The sequence below is a fragment of the Dendrobates tinctorius genome, unplaced genomic scaffold (genome assembly GCF_039654945.1).
Source record: "Dendrobates tinctorius isolate UK_male_01 unplaced genomic scaffold, ASM3965494v1 ptg000075l, whole genome shotgun sequence".
NCBI lineage: Eukaryota > Metazoa > Chordata > Amphibia > Anura > Dendrobatidae > Dendrobates > Dendrobates tinctorius.
This window is the reverse complement of record NW_027361743.1, coordinates 8,196,205-8,211,790: the sequence shown is the minus strand read 5'-3', so window position 1 is coordinate 8,211,790 and position 15,586 is coordinate 8,196,205. Positions and strand designations below refer to the sequence as shown.

The window sequence follows — 15,586 nt, the reverse complement described above, 5'->3', positions numbered from 1 at the left end:
AATGCTGCTATACTATAGAAACTAAAAAATGCCACAATAACAATACAAAAAAATAAACACCCATAGTGCTCCAATAAATAATGGCGCACAATGAAACGATTTCAGCTCATGCAGAATATGAAGCCTGGTTTTTGGCTGCAGGTTTTCTGTCGGCGCACTTTCATTTTTCTTTTAGACTAATGAATACTTTTCAGTCGGTGTTTGCATTAAGGATTGGAATGTGGCATGAAAGCATCACATTGTGTGCACAAAGCGCAGAGACACGCGTTTTGCTCCCTTTGTTTATCTGGCCCTGCCTAGCCAGCATTCGGAGCTAAGCTTACAGGGAGACATGCCCCTGCCTGTGCCAGGGTGCTAATGGAGGGTGTGCACAGTTTCCTGTTGTGCAATTTCATACTTTGAGAAGAATTCACAAGGATCGGGGGCCATGTCTCTAGTGGATGAGTCTAACGTGTAACGTGTAGTGAAGTAAACCACTCTACCTTAACTATTACACTAACAGAAATTTCCTATTTAAAGGCATTGTCCCATAAACTTCATATATCACCGATTCACTGGTAGGATCCCCGAGGTCCTGATTGGTGGAACCCACCCAAACAAACAAATCTGTATCCCATTGTAAAAATGGAGCGGTAGAGAGCATGTGCGACCACCCCTCTATTCACTTCCTACAGGGGTGATGGTCGAACATGCCCACTAGTACTACTACGCCATTTGCACAGGGGACTTTGAGCCTGTTTTGGGAATCTATAGGGGTCTCGGCAATCAAAAACCTCAGCAATTATGCATTTATCATCTACAGTGGCATGTAAAAGTTTGGACACCCCTGATCAAAATTACTGTTATTGTGAACAGTTAAGCATGTTGGAGATGAAATGATCTCTAAAAGGCCTGAAGTTAATGATTACACATTTCCTTTGTATTTTAGGCTAAAAAAAAAATTGTCATATTTTTGTTACTGATTCCTAAACACACGTCAAAATACACAATATACTACCTCAAAAGGCGCAAGCTCAAGGTTTTATAATGGCCCTCACAGTCCCATGATCGGAACATCATTGAAAATCTGTGGTTAGACCTTAAAATACCAGAGCATGCAAGACGATCCAGGAATCTCACAGAACAGGAAGAATTTTCCAAGGAAGAATGGATGAAAATCTCTCAAACAAGAATTGACCGGGGGTGCCCACATACTTTAACATGGCACTGTATATTGTGGTGGTATATTCTATTTAGGGAACAACCCATTTAAGGTTATTCTTAATAATGGGGTCAGGGGGACAAACTATAGGGTTTCACTTGAATCTTAGGGGAGATTCCTGCTGTAAATAATGTATGATAGAAGACTTTTTAGAAGCCGAACCTTGTTCCTGAGCCTTAATGCAAAATCTAAACCAGACCTCCTACCAACAACTATATACTTTTTATAATACTGCTGCCATCTTGTGTGGCAGAGTGGCCTGATGACACACTTGGAAGCTCGAGGACTTGGATGAGACTGCAATTGCTTTTCTCCCAACCCGTTGTAGATTTTACACTGGAGCCCAATAATTTTATATTACATCTCTGTCTGGGCTGCCATCAGGAATTTCAGGGCCCCATAATGACAAAATTTCTGTTCCCCCTTGAGACTCCACCCAGGCTCCACACCAGCCATGCCTCCACCACTTGAGTCTTCCACAAACCCAACGCACACTCTTGGAAAACCTCCACTTCTGCACCACGTCCTCGCTAATCACACATAACAGTTCCCATCACCAGATCACATACATAGCCAGCAGCTTTTGTATTGGCAAAAAGATTTTTTAAGTCACCACCATGACAAGGTTGACCCTTTTGGCCAGGCCCTACTCTACTGTAACTTATTAAAGATTTGTTAAAATATCCAATACTCTTTTTAGGTATATTTTTATGTATTTTTCAGTTTTTAAAATGACCAATAATGTCACATACAAGGGACAAATACCACCACACCATGACCAGACCACAGATTACCACCATGTAGTGACCCAATACAAAACTGATCATTAATAAAAAAAAAAATACTAAAATTACCATAAGTGCCTTTATACACAAGAGCTCTGTACTTAGTATACAGTGTCAGTGTGCAGGTAATACAGTGATCACCAGTGATATTAAACAGGAGCTCTGCATATAGTGTCAGTATACAGGTAATGCAGTGATTACCAGTGACATTATACACAGGAGTTCTGTATATAGTGTGAATGTACAGGTAATACGGTGATCACCGCTGATATTGTACACAGGAGCTCTGTATATAGTGTCAGTGTACAGGTAATACAGTGGTACAGGTAATACAGTGATCACCGGTGACACTATACACAGGAACTCTGTATATAGTGTCAGTGTACCGGAAATTCAGGATCATCGGTGACATTGTACACAGGAGCTCTGTATATAATGTACAGTGTAAGTGTACAGGTAATACCCTGACTTACCCGTGACGTCTATATTTGAAGTCCTTCATCTTCGCTTTTCATCCAGTACAAACTGCCATCACTTCTTCCAGACAGGACTCGTCTATGCAGGAAATAGCACAGTTATCTACAGCAGCGCTTGCAGAGCACATTACTTATTTTTTTCCAAACTTTTACCCTACACCAGATGAAGAAAAAAAACAACAGTCTCACCCTGCACACTATACCAGCATTCCCCATTGAGAACAGTATCCTCAAAAATAGAATATATCACTGCAATAATAGTATCCCTTAATTAGTCCCTACAGTAATAATATCCCCCATCCTGGCCTCCTTGTGACTCATTCCTGGCTCTAGTAATATGTTCTCCCATCCTGGCCCCATATGTTATCCCATCCTGCCCTCATGTGTCTCCATTCTGCCCCCATATGATGTCCAATCCTGCCCCACATGATCTCCCCTTCCTGTCCTATCTGTCTCCATCCTGCCCCATCTATCTTCATCCTGCCTCATGTGTCCCATGATCCTGCCCCATCTGTCCCATAATTCTGCCCCATGATCCTGCCCCATCTGTCCCATAATTCTGCCCTATGATCCTGCCTCATAATTCTGCCCTATGATCCTGCCTCATCTGTCCCATGATCCTGCCCCATCTGTCCCATTATCCTGTGTCATCTTTCCCATGATTCTGCCTCACCTGTGCCATGATCCTGCCCCATGTGTCTCCATCATATCCATCCTGCACCATGATCCTGCCCCATGTGTCTTCATCCTGACCAATGATTCTGCCCCATCTGTCTCCATCCTGCCCCATGTTCCTGCCTCATGATCTTGCACCATGTTTCTCCATCCTGCCCCATGATCCTGCACCATGTGCTTCCATCCTGATCCATGTTCCTGCCCCTCTATCCTGCACCATGTGTCTCCATCCTGCTCCATGTTCTTGCCCCATCTGTCTCAATCCTGCCCCATGGTCCTGCACCATGTATCTTCGTCCTTCCCCATGTTCCTGGCCCATCTGTCTCCATCTTGCCCCATGTTCCTGCCCCATCTATCTCCATCCTGCCCCATGTTCCTGCCCCATCTGTCTCCATCCTGCCCCATGATCCTGCACCATGTGTCTTCATCCTGCCGCCCAAATATATTGCGGCTTGCCACTTTCAATAAAAAAACACTTTCTCCTTAACTGGTGTTGGTCCAGCATCGTCATGCCCTTCATCCATTTGAAGTGTGGACTCACCGACGAATGTCAATGACGTCATACGCCGGCAACGTGAGCGCTGAGGTCAGCTGCCAGCCTGTGACTGGCTGGTGAATTTTAACTGTTGCCATGCGGGCCTGCTCAGCAATAGATGATAACTGTATGTGCGTCTCGGACGTACATTCAGTTACTGCACTGGCCGAATCCTCCGGGCCCCCTCTGCTCACCAGGTCCCATACGCCAGTAAGGGCAGTAATGCACTGATGGTGGCCCTGCATACAAAACAATGTTCAGAGGCTGCCAGGAAAACCACGAGCTTAAAGATAATCAATCAAGATCACCCCCAATGAGCATGTAGGTCAGTAAGGTACATGCATTGGTACCTTTATAGCCAATATTCATTGCCTGAAACCGAAGGAATCCATGTTTTTTGCAGTATGTAAATGAGGCATTAGGTGCTTTGTCACACCCAGAGCACTTAAGTAAAATCTGCCTCTGAAGTTATTTCCATCGTTAGCACTTCCCTCTCTGCTAGGTGATAGCTCAACATGTCTGTGATGTCAAATGGGAGTCAGGAAATCTAGCAACTGGGTAAATCGCTGTTTTCCTTGCTTTTGAGCACTAAGGTGTCCTGCTAAGGTCAGTCACTGGCTTCATTGTTTGCCCAGCTATGCTGTACACCTTTATTCATAATGTATCCTTCTGCTCATCTTCAATGTGAACTGCATGGGCAGTACAATGCAGAAGTCAGTGTCTTTTGCAGGGAACCTTAGTGCACAGAAGCAAGAAAAATGGTGACCTACTGATTCAGGCAACGGATAACAGATTTAATGGTACCAATGGTACCTCGAACATCTAGACACTCACATACGCTCTGACTCTATTCTACCACTGGCATCCATATCTCCACTCCATGACACAGACAGTGTCATTGCTTACTACAATGCCACTCTTCGGTTATTGACGCGGTCACTCGTCTCATGCATGGCAGAGTGCAATGAATCAATAGACCACCTTGGCACAATAACTTCACTAAAAAAGCATTTGGAAAACGACTTCACTACATTCAAACAAGCAACACTTGCATTCAAATCAGCCCTCACCTCTGCTAAACAGGCCTACTTCACAAACCTTGTATCTTTCTTATCCCACAACCCCAAACAGTTAGTCGACACTTTTAACTTCCTCCTCCACCCATCACTGCCCCCTCCAACTTATCTCTGCTGAGTACTTTGTCACACACTTCAAAAATAAGATCGACAAAACAAGGCAAGTTTTTATTGTTTGACCACCACAACCCCTTTGTATACCAAACCAATGCGCTTCCCCCCATAATCTCCCTCCCCAATGTCACTGAAGGAATATTTACTCATCTCCTCTCCAAATTACACCTCACCACTTGTGCACTTGACCCCTTCCCACCTCATCCCCAACCTCACCATCACACTTATACCATTCCTAACCCATCTCTTCAACATATTATTAATAGTGATGAATGAAAGTGCTTGGATAACGTGTTATCCGAGCTTGCTTGGGTATTACCTGAGTATTTTGGGCATGCTCGGATAATATGCTCGAGTTCCTGCGGCTGCATGTTTTCCAGCTGTCTAACACTCTGGGGAGTGTTGCTGATTGGGTAGCATCTTGGGGCCTGGGGGTAGTGGCCCTAGTTTGAGGTATGGCAGTCACATGCATTCGTATGGCCTTCTGGAACTCCACCGTTCGTTGGTCCTTTTCTGAGAAAAATAGAGTGATCGCCACCGCGTAGCACTCCCTAGACCTGTCTTCCTTGATGAAGGTCACATTGTCCCTCGACTGGGGGTTTTTGTTGTAACCATAAGGAATCGGTATTAACGTATAACCTATCTCCAGTTCTGGCCTCAAGGATGAAGCTTTACTCCCGACTTGAATTAAAGAACTGGATGAGGCCATGTGTCATCTGGTTGGCCATGGCTTCTCTTGGGTGCCGCAATTCTGCCCAGACTTCTCTTTCCCGCTGTTTCTTCTACACTATCCACGCTATCCAAGCCGCCTGCTCAGGGGCAGGGGCCGGAATTTCCTCCTCATACATTATGGGTAAGGGCTCAGGGGTAGGGGGTTGTGGTGGGTTCACCGGCCACGCCGCAACTCTCACTTTGAGCTGCTTTCCACTTCTGCTAGGCCTCAACCGGTGAGGCACTTCCTCCTCCATCTGGTCCTCCAGTTTCACTTTCGAAAGTTTTGGCGGGATCTTCGCCTTGAGGCCCTCTTCTGGAAATTCAATGGCCACTCAAGTTTTTGCTGCCTTCAGACCTCCTGGTTGCATTTCTACCTCTGCCTGTGTTCCATTCTGCCCCACTGCGAAGGACGAAGCCATAGAACCTGCCTTCATATTTGACTGGGAAGCCGTACTTCGGTGCACCCTTTCCATGGCTATACAGTTCAGTGCACTTGTTTTGCATCTACAGTATCTCTGCCAGAGAATGTAGGAAATAGATAGAAAACTAATCATTTAATCATTTGGACATAAGCAAAGGTCAATAAAATATGAATGACAAAGTAGATACATACCATAGGAAGTTCATTCAATGGCTGAGAGATCCATGATAAGAAGGTTGGGACATTTCTTTTTTACGTATAGGCTGTGTGAACCTTGATGTTCCTTCCCTACCCTATCGTCATCAGAAAATGGTAGAATTTTGGTCACATTTCTTTCAGTTTGTAAGTCTCACCTAGTGAGGAGAATGCACTAAGCCTCAGGTACAGGTATGCACACGGGCCCACGGCTTTGGTGTAGCTTCCTAGGGGACATGAGGACTTGAACAATCTAGAATCTCAGGAACAGTAGGACAGATGAACCTAACATTGATGAAGGCAAGTTGAAGCATAATATGCACAAATGGTGCACACTAACATAGGACTCAATCCTAAGACACAGGTGGGTGTCTTACTAAGCCTTAAATAGGCCTAGGGAGATAAGGTAATTGAGCCACATCAGGCCACTTACAAATCACAAAGTGGAGAACAACAGAGGGACCTAGATGCAGGGGAAGGAAGTAGAGCCCGGGATACTTGGGACAGGTGTGTAACACAGTCTTTTTTTTTCCAGAAGGGGATTGAAAAGTTATTTGAAAGTCCGAGATCGTGCTTTCCACCCGAGTGTGCGAAAAAAGTGACTAATGGCGCCACTAAAAAGTACACTAAGATTCGGTCTCTTGTAGCCCTGTCAAGCAGGAGAAAGGCCCCCAATAACTGTTCTCTATCTCTCTGAGCCAGAAGAACACAGCGAGGGTCAAGGGCAAATAGCTTCCCCTAGCTGAAGCCAAGGTAGACCCAATTTTGCTCCTATCATCTGTCTGAGCTGCCACCCATGCAAGAACTAGGAGCCTTCGGGGGAGGAGGTCGAAGGAGGGTCGGATAGAACCTAATGGCCACACACTTCCCCAATAGAACAATCAGGAGGGAACCAGTAAGGGAACTGCACCCTGAAAAGGTCTAGTGACTGACACACCAAAGTGACAGGGTGACACACAAGTGATAACAATCAAAATAAATAGTGAAGGAACCGGTTTAATACCGGCAGGACCTTCAACCGGAATTTGAATGTTCCCCATCCTAGCTAAACAGGCATGTGCCTAAATAAGTATGAAAATGTAAAGTGCTAGTGCAAAAAAGTGCCAAAATTTATATGGGATTGAAAAGTGATGGAAGAGGTAAAGAAACATTAGTGTCTTCTCTATCAGCATGGAGAGGATGATGGCAGGAAACACCAGGATCAGGAAGGCTATTTTGACTGTAGACACCTATCCTCTATGTATGGCTAGGTTTGTTTTTTATTTTATTTAAAAAAAAAAAATCCAACTTTTTTGTTTTATTTTCCACACCATTTGTACATTTTATAAAAGAAAGGAAAAAAATAATTTTAAAAGAACTGAGCAAAATTAGACAGAGACATCGTCTCACGTTTCACAGAAAGATTTTAGGTGACAAAATCATATGATATACCTTAAGAGTATGATCATTTTATTACAGCAGAAGACAAAGACCTGGATGTAAAGGGGCCAATCCAATATTAACATGGGCACCACCATCATAGTTGTAAGCCCCACTCATTGTCACTGTAATACATCTCCGCTCATATTTCACAATGTTCCTGTGCTCTGTTCTAGAAATGAAAGGAGCCCTTTGTTAGGACCGACATGACCGCCGAACTGGTTGACTTTTTGACCTTTCGTTAGGAGGTCACACACTCAAGTGGCTTCCTGGGCAATTAGAGGCAGGTAATTAGCTATAGAGGTTAAACTGGAGGAAGGAGAACATCCTCCTAGCACCCGACAGACAAAAATATAACTTTTTTTTTACAGATGTGATTGAGGAATGAATTGTGCATTGTTTCATTTGTGGTTACTCACCATGATTGGTATTGGGAGGGGGCAGAGAGATGTGGTTTCCAGTCGGTATTAGACTATGGCTGCCGATGTGGCCTCAATAGAACAATGGAGTATTATGGTATATTGTTAGAGCCCGTATAGTTTTGTATTTTTACAGACGGTAAAAATGCAATCAGCAGTATTGTTGGATGGGTTTTCGGTCCCCATTGGCACAAGGATCTGGGCACGAGTGTTACCAGTACACATATTTGCCCTATACTTACAGCTGAAGAAGTAATAAACCCAATTTGTAACTCCTTGATAATTCAGGCTCCTCTATTTATTCCATAAATCACAATAAGACACAGTTAGTATTTCTGAGATATTTCCTTTAAAAGGAGGTTTCTGCTTTGGACATGTTAGAAGGATTTCTTGTCTGGCAATAAATTGATCACAAACTGTTATATTGCTGGGACCCTCCAGCGGTGAGCTGTGATTGGTAAGGAATCCAGAGAATACATGTTCAAATTCCTTGCAGCGCCTCGACAGGGCAAATAAAGCATTGCAGGAGCGACCATTCAAGCCAATGGGTTGTCTGTGTAATGTAAGAGAGGTCAGGTCCTCCAGAACAAGAGCTAAGTCTGACCAAGAGAGGGAGATCTAGAACAGAGGATTATTAATTCTGAATGAGTTTATAGGGTATATAAAAAAGTCAGGACAACTACTTTAAAGGAATTTAGTCCTCACAAAAAAAATCAAATTTTATGTTAAATGCATTTGAAAAAAATGGCAAATTTCTTTCACATAACGATCTGTATTAAAATAAAAGTTTTAGAAGTCTTTCGATTTTCACACTTCCACTGGCGCTATCCTAGACTTCCTATTCTTTTAGCAAATCCATATGTACTCGAGCATCCATAGACTGACTCTGACCCTATATTTTGTATTAAAGGGAGCATGGGCAAAGCTCACTGCGAAGGAAGGTGGAGGAGGGGAGCTGTGACATCACCTATTGTGATTGGTGGATCAGCTGAATAATGAGGTTTTAGCTGTCATTGTAATTCAGCTTCTGATGATAGTGAGGTTTCTGAAAAGTCTTCTGTAAATATCAAGAAATATGCGATTAAATTAACCCCAGTGATTAGTGTAAAAATTGCAAGATTACAACTTTTAAATACAGATTGTGCTATAAATTAAAAAAAAAAAACCATCTAATACAAAAACTTAATGTAAGCAATAAGTCTTTTTCTGATGACACATTCCCTTTAAATATATAATCCACCTAATCTGCAGTTTGTCACTCACATTGCACCTATTTCCCATGTCATTTGCACTGATTGTTAATACTTGAAAGGGGTCGTAACATTATTTTAGGGAATTAAAGGGTTTGTACTAAGATGGGGGGGCTATTGCTGGAACCACCAGAGTGAATAGAGTAGATCCCGAGCACGTGCATCTCCTCTGCATTCATTCCTAATGCCAGTCAAATTGAGATTAGATGCCTCTGCTCCATGGGGTTTTGAAAGCCCTCTTCTCAGGATCTGTGAGGGTCCTAGTGGTTGGACGTCTAATAATCGGTCCATACCCTTTAATATTTAAGCATTTTCCATAAATATTCAAGAGCATTAAACATTCAATACATTATCCTGAATTTCTAGCAAAGCCCTTTAGAGACTGCAATTCACTTAAAACCAACTGGGTGGCCACACGTAGATATATATAATATAAGCATCACCCAACAGAGTATCATCAAAAATTAAAGTTGGTCATCATATGCTACTCATCTCGGGATATGTCAAGCCAAGAATAAAGGCAAGGACACATTTGAGTATGTAAGAACACTATAGAAAAGTGAAGGTGCAACAAGTGGTGGTATTACATGTTCTTGAAAAGCAATTATGGTAAGCTGAATTTAGAAACCAAGGGTGGATAGACCATTCTGAAAATTCTGCCTAGAGTACTAGGAGAGCTTGTCCCACGTCTGGTTGTCATTACAAGTTTGTGCTGGCCTGTGCCTAAATATAGACGACACTTTGATTGCAAGACAGCAGATATGTTGCAACTGAAATTCTTGGTACCCAATAAGTTAAGGTAATATCTTTGCTTTCCTTAGGTGCAATCACACCAACTGAGTTTTTGTGGGACCATGGATGAGAGATGGCTGCAGGATGACATGGGCAGATTACAGCCCATTGTTCATCGCATGGGATCAAGACGAGGTATGGATTCAGTTGAGATATTATACCAAAGTGCAAATAATTTTTAAAGACGTAAAAGAAAGCCTTGCCATTTCCATCATAGGTACATTCTAAAAGATCATCGCAATGTCTTTGATGAGAACTCCAGAGACCTCAAACTAAATACTAAATGTGTGAAATAATAATTAATTCTTAACGTAGATTTTAACCTTAAGTGTCTTGTAGCCCATGACCACCAAGAATGTTCTGCTGGGCCAGTCTAACTTTGTTCCAAGTAATTATTTTGCTCTTGGTGATTGCTGGAACTAAAAGCATTTGGCACAAATGTAACACCATCAGACTGTGAAGATCTGGAGTTGGCTTCATTGACTTTTAAAGATCTGTTGGAATCACCATAACAGTGTGAGACTCTGGTGAAGTATCTACAAGAGTGTAAAAATCTAGAGGTGTTTCCACAACAGTGTAAATATAGGTTATTGTCTCCAAGAATACGAAAAACTTGTTGCTCCATGAGAATGTAAAGATCTGATGGTAACTTCACAAGGCCATGAAGATCTGGTGAGGCCTCAATAAGAGTGTCAAGATTTGAAGGTGTCTATAACAGATTGTGAAAATTTGGTTGAGTTTCTATAGGAGCATGATATAGTGGTGTTTTCCTATGATTGGGAGATCGGGTAGTGATTCAGTAAGAGGGTGAAGATCTGGTGGTTTCCTAACAAAAGGGTAAAGATCTGATGGCATCTCCACAAGACTGTGAATATCTGGTGCTGTTTGCACATGAATGTAAAGATCTCATGATGTCTCCACAAGGATATGAATATCTGGTGATGCCTCAATAAGAGAGTTGAGATCAGAAGATGTCTTCACATGAGTGTGTAGACCTGATGTGGTTTGTATAGGATTGTCAAGATCTGGTATGGGTTTCCATAAAAGTGTACTCTGGTGGTGTCACCATAAGAATGAGAACATCTTGTGGTGCCTCCAAGAGAGTGTAAAGATCTGTTAGTATCTCCAAAAGAGTATGATGATCTGGTGATGCATCCACAATAGTGTAACAATCTGATATTGTTATCCTAAAAGTGTAAATATAGGTTTTTGTTTCCAAGAATGGGAAAATCTGGTGGTGCCTCCATGAAGGTGTGAAGATCTGGTGATGTCTGCACAAGAGGATAAAATTCTGATTGTGTCTGTTCAAGACCATAAAGATCTGGTGTTTTCTGCACGAGAGCATAAAAGACTGTTGGTGTCTGCACTAGAGTGTCAAAATCTGAAGGTGTCTTCTCTGAAGGTGTGAAGATTTTGTGAGGTTTCTAGATGAGTCTAAATATTTGGTTGGGTTTTCATAAGAGTGTTATTTGGTGGTGTCTATTCAATGATGTGAAAATCTGGTGGAGGTTCTATAAAAATGGGAAGATCTGGTGGTGTCATCATGAAAGTCTAATGATGTCCTGGTGTCTCTATGAGAATGCAAAGATCTGTTGAGGTCTTTAAGGCCTGCTCCAGACAGCTTTAATGTGTCTTGAAGCCACTGAAATGTACATAATTTGCTTTATTTCCCGAGAAGAACAATTCTTTTGGAATTGTTCTATTGCGTGGGTGGACTGCCAATACAGGATGCTTCATACTTCCCTATCTAATGAGCTCTGATAAATCTGAAATGGTTGTAGTGTGTTTGACTTTGCTGGAGGGTGTGAGCTAAGTCTGAGGTTTCTATTCGCAAACTGTAGCTAGGCATAGCCTCTGGGCTTCCCTCCGGTGCTTCCTTTCACATCAATCACGGCTAATATAAACTGAGGCAATGCCAACTTCCCATACTTATTGTAACTAGAAAAATTAAGAAGACATAAATAGAGTTTATCTATTACAATACCATCACCATTATGCTGAATTATCTATACAACAGAAGTTTTGTATTTTCAAAATATAGTAGAAAGTGTGCACTTTGCATAGTTACTGTGAATTAAAGTATCTCAGCTGCCTCTGCTTCAATCAAAACTGTGAGGAATTGTAATGTAAAATTGGAGGTGCGTGGAAGCCTGACAGCTCTAAAGGCTTCCATGATCAGCTTTGCTGAAGCGACTCGTCTTAGCAGGTCCCAGAGGAACCCTGGCCTTCCCCCTTTAACCTTTATGTTGCGATCTGGACTTATGCAGGGCCCCCTGGATTACAGCCACAGAGTGGCTGCTTGCCGGTGGAGTGAACTGGCAGAGGGTATTTGATATGCCGGGTCAGAACCAGAGAGGGCTAAGTCAGCACAGAATCTGAAGTCAGGAATATGGTCAAGAGGAAGCTGAGATCAATGCCAAGAGGACAGGGTCAGAGTCAGACTCATAAGGCAGACAGGACATCTAAGCAATCCAAAGTTAGTAACCAGAAGCAATGGTAGAATCAAACAGCAGGGATGCACTAAGTAGCAGACGATGGTCAGAATAGTCTTACAACTGGCTTCTAGTAGCATACTCCATAGGGTTTAAATAAGATGTGGATCACACTTGTGTTGAACAGTTTATCAGCAATTTAAGTGTGGCGCGTTAAGATCCCCCGCTAAAATTGGGCTGGTGAGTGCTATGCACCTGCTGTATAGGCACCTGGCCTTTAAAAGCAAAATCAGTGTGGGAGAGTAGACAGTATTTTTATCTCTCCATCTCTCTTAGCTTTTGTCTATTAGTGATACTGGGGACTCTTGGGTGCCTCTCAATGGGGTATAGTAGCAATTTACCTTTTCTTATATTCATTACCCTACCTTCTATTAATATTGTTGCAGGTGTGCACATTTAAATACATGTAATTCTACTTTTCACCTATAGTGGCCACTGTATGGTAAATTAGTCAAATTAGCTGTTTGCAGTAGTATAAGAGGGTCTTATTATTTAGGATCCCAATCTCTTAGCCACAGTGATGGATCCTTGTGATAGAGCAAGTATCACTGTGGCAGATTCAGGTGTATTGCATAGCCAAATATTTGTTTTAATAGCTAGCTTGTAATGCTTCATTTGCCCACTAGTGGCCGCTGCAGAGAAATGCTTGGAGAAACAGCCTGTCATGATCCAGTGTTGGATCTGGTGGTATTAAATGCATTAAGTGAACTTTTTTTCCTTTGGTTCCAAAGTGTGTCGTGATTGCCCCCGGTGGCCATTAGAATTATCACGTGGTGTCGTTCATTCTAAGTTGCCCGGTGGTGGGGAATGGTATCGCACCTTAGGTTTAGGTTAATGTTCACTTAATTATGGATCAGGTGTGACACCCTATAAAGGTGTGCTCAGGGTGTTCACTCACTGCCTGTGATATTGTGAGTTTGTGTTCACTTTGAGTTGGAGAGCCTGGAGGAAGGATGGAGCTGGTGAGGAGTCCTGCGCAGCTTAGCCAGGGGGGACGTGTTTCAGCTATGGTGTCTGGACGAAGGGCTGGCATGGCGTGGTGGAGTCGCAGTGATGGTGTCAGCGGGAAGTGTCTGCATGGGCTGGTGGAGTGGCGACTATGGAGAGTGGCACTCACCATGTGGGACTTGGCTGCTGAACTGGACTCAAGCATGCTCGACTTCGTGTCAGAAGCTGAACTCATCCTTGGGACTCTGGTTCTAAGCAGCTGCAACTGGTGGTGGACTCTGCTCCAAGGCTGCACTAAGGTGAAGGATCCTGTTATGGTGATGGATCCGGGTGGAGGAAAAGACGCACGCAGGTGGTGGGCTCTGTTGCTAGGAGCGTACGCAACAGAGCAAAGCTAAGTGGTGTTCCCCCTGTATTGTCTCTTTCCTCATGTGTGTTATTAGTGCAGTGGTGGGATTAGTCTCCGCACCGACCCATTCCCTAGTGAGGGTTTAGGGTCAGGGTGAGCAAGGGCGTAAAGGTACGCGTGCGGCGACAGGTGCGGAGCCTGTTTAGGGAATGTAAGGAGTGCAGGGACACTGGCTCAAGGGAGCTTAGGAGGTCTCCATGTCCCCATTCCCTATCGCAGGGCCCACCATTGTTAAAGTTTCCCAGGTTCCCCCTTTATTATTTAAATTCGCCTTACTGGAGGCGGGGTTTCCAGATTTTATGTATAACGTGTAATTCCCAAATTCGCCAGGTGGAGGCGGCGTATCCACCTGCACGTTTTATTATTTAAATGCGCCCCACTGGAGGCGGTGTATCCAGGGTCACGTGTGTCACATGGGTTCGCCATGCGGAAACATCTGCGTCCAGACACACGTGATCATGACATTATCACAGGCCTTACAGTTTCTTTTTCTGGTGCGCTTTGGCCATGTGGAGACCACTGAGTAATTGCTGCCGGGCCTCACTGATGTGAGTGGGGAGCGGCAAGGTGTGTTGGAGCCGCTGCAGCAGCAGTTATCACGGTCTGGGGCCTCTGCTCAGGTAACCATGAAATCAATATGGCGGCTTTGGCAAATTGCGGGTCTGGCAAAAGCCCCTGGAGTCGCTGCTGGGGAGCGGGACTTGCTCATGCACGTGGGCGTACCCAGGCAGGTGGGAGGAATGGTGCCCCACGGAGCTGCCTGGTATTCCCCGAGGTGAAGGGGTGCGTTCCAGTGATGAGCTGACTGGTGTAGAGTCCGCGGGGTTTACGCCAAATCTTCAAATACCACCGTAGAAGCCGCCCCTCCTGGCCGTGTGGAGGCGGCCAGTGAGTGTATATTTCCTCCATATGCGTTCCCTCTCCTCCTGGTGTGAGCAGCTGGTGTGCTGCGGGGGAGTAGGGACAAATCTCAACCCTCGCCATTAACCAACCCTGGGAGGTGCAGACCTCATGGTGAAGAGGGTTGGGGGGTGGTGACCCCTTGGTGAATTGAGGGGGTGTGAGTGTGGTGATGCAGGGGGACACCTCTGCTGTCTAGTTCAGAATGAGTTCACCGAGTTATGACATATGTATGTGTGCAATAAACGTTCAGGTCCGGACCTGTGTGTGAATGAGCGTGTATGGTGCCACCAAAAAACATCTTGTGGAAGTGTGTTGTGGAGCCTGATCAGCTCATAACAAACAAACATACACATACATAAACTCGTTCCCCAGGTCGGCGCTGTGGAGATGAGTGGTGCCTCCAAAAGGAACTTTATTGCCAATACCAGCGGTGCGTTTGTCATACACCTGAAGTGTCAGGTAGTGGTGGGGTGAACTCAGGATCTGTGCGTCCCCGCTGTAGGTGTTTCCCTAATGAGGGGTGGTCTTGAGGGTCCAGAGGCCCCTCATTGAGGGGGTACTGTCATGATCCAGTGTTGGATCTGGCGGTATTAAATGCATTAAGTGAACTTTTTTTCCTTTGGTTCCAAAGTGTGTCGTGATTGCCCCCGGTGGCCATTAGAATTATCACGTGGTGTAGTTCATTCTAAGTTGCCCGGTGGTGGGGAATGGTATCGCACCTTAGGTTTAGGTTAATGTTCACTTAATTATGGATCAGGTTTG

General features: G+C 44.0%; 1 protein-coding gene across 2 annotated transcripts in view; it reads left to right on the top strand.

Annotated features, from left to right (window-relative positions):
• AMOTL1 (angiomotin like 1) overlaps positions 1-15,586 on the top strand; it is a 192,029-nt gene that overhangs the window by 10,637 nt on the left and 165,806 nt on the right. For both annotated transcript variants that reach the window (XM_073582968.1, XM_073582967.1), the window contains exon 2: positions 10,102-10,207. In XM_073582968.1, coding sequence (XP_073439069.1) covers positions 10,135-10,207 — 73 coding nt within the window. In that variant the 5' untranslated portion in view covers positions 10,102-10,134. The remainder of the gene's footprint in view (positions 1-10,101; positions 10,208-15,586) is intronic.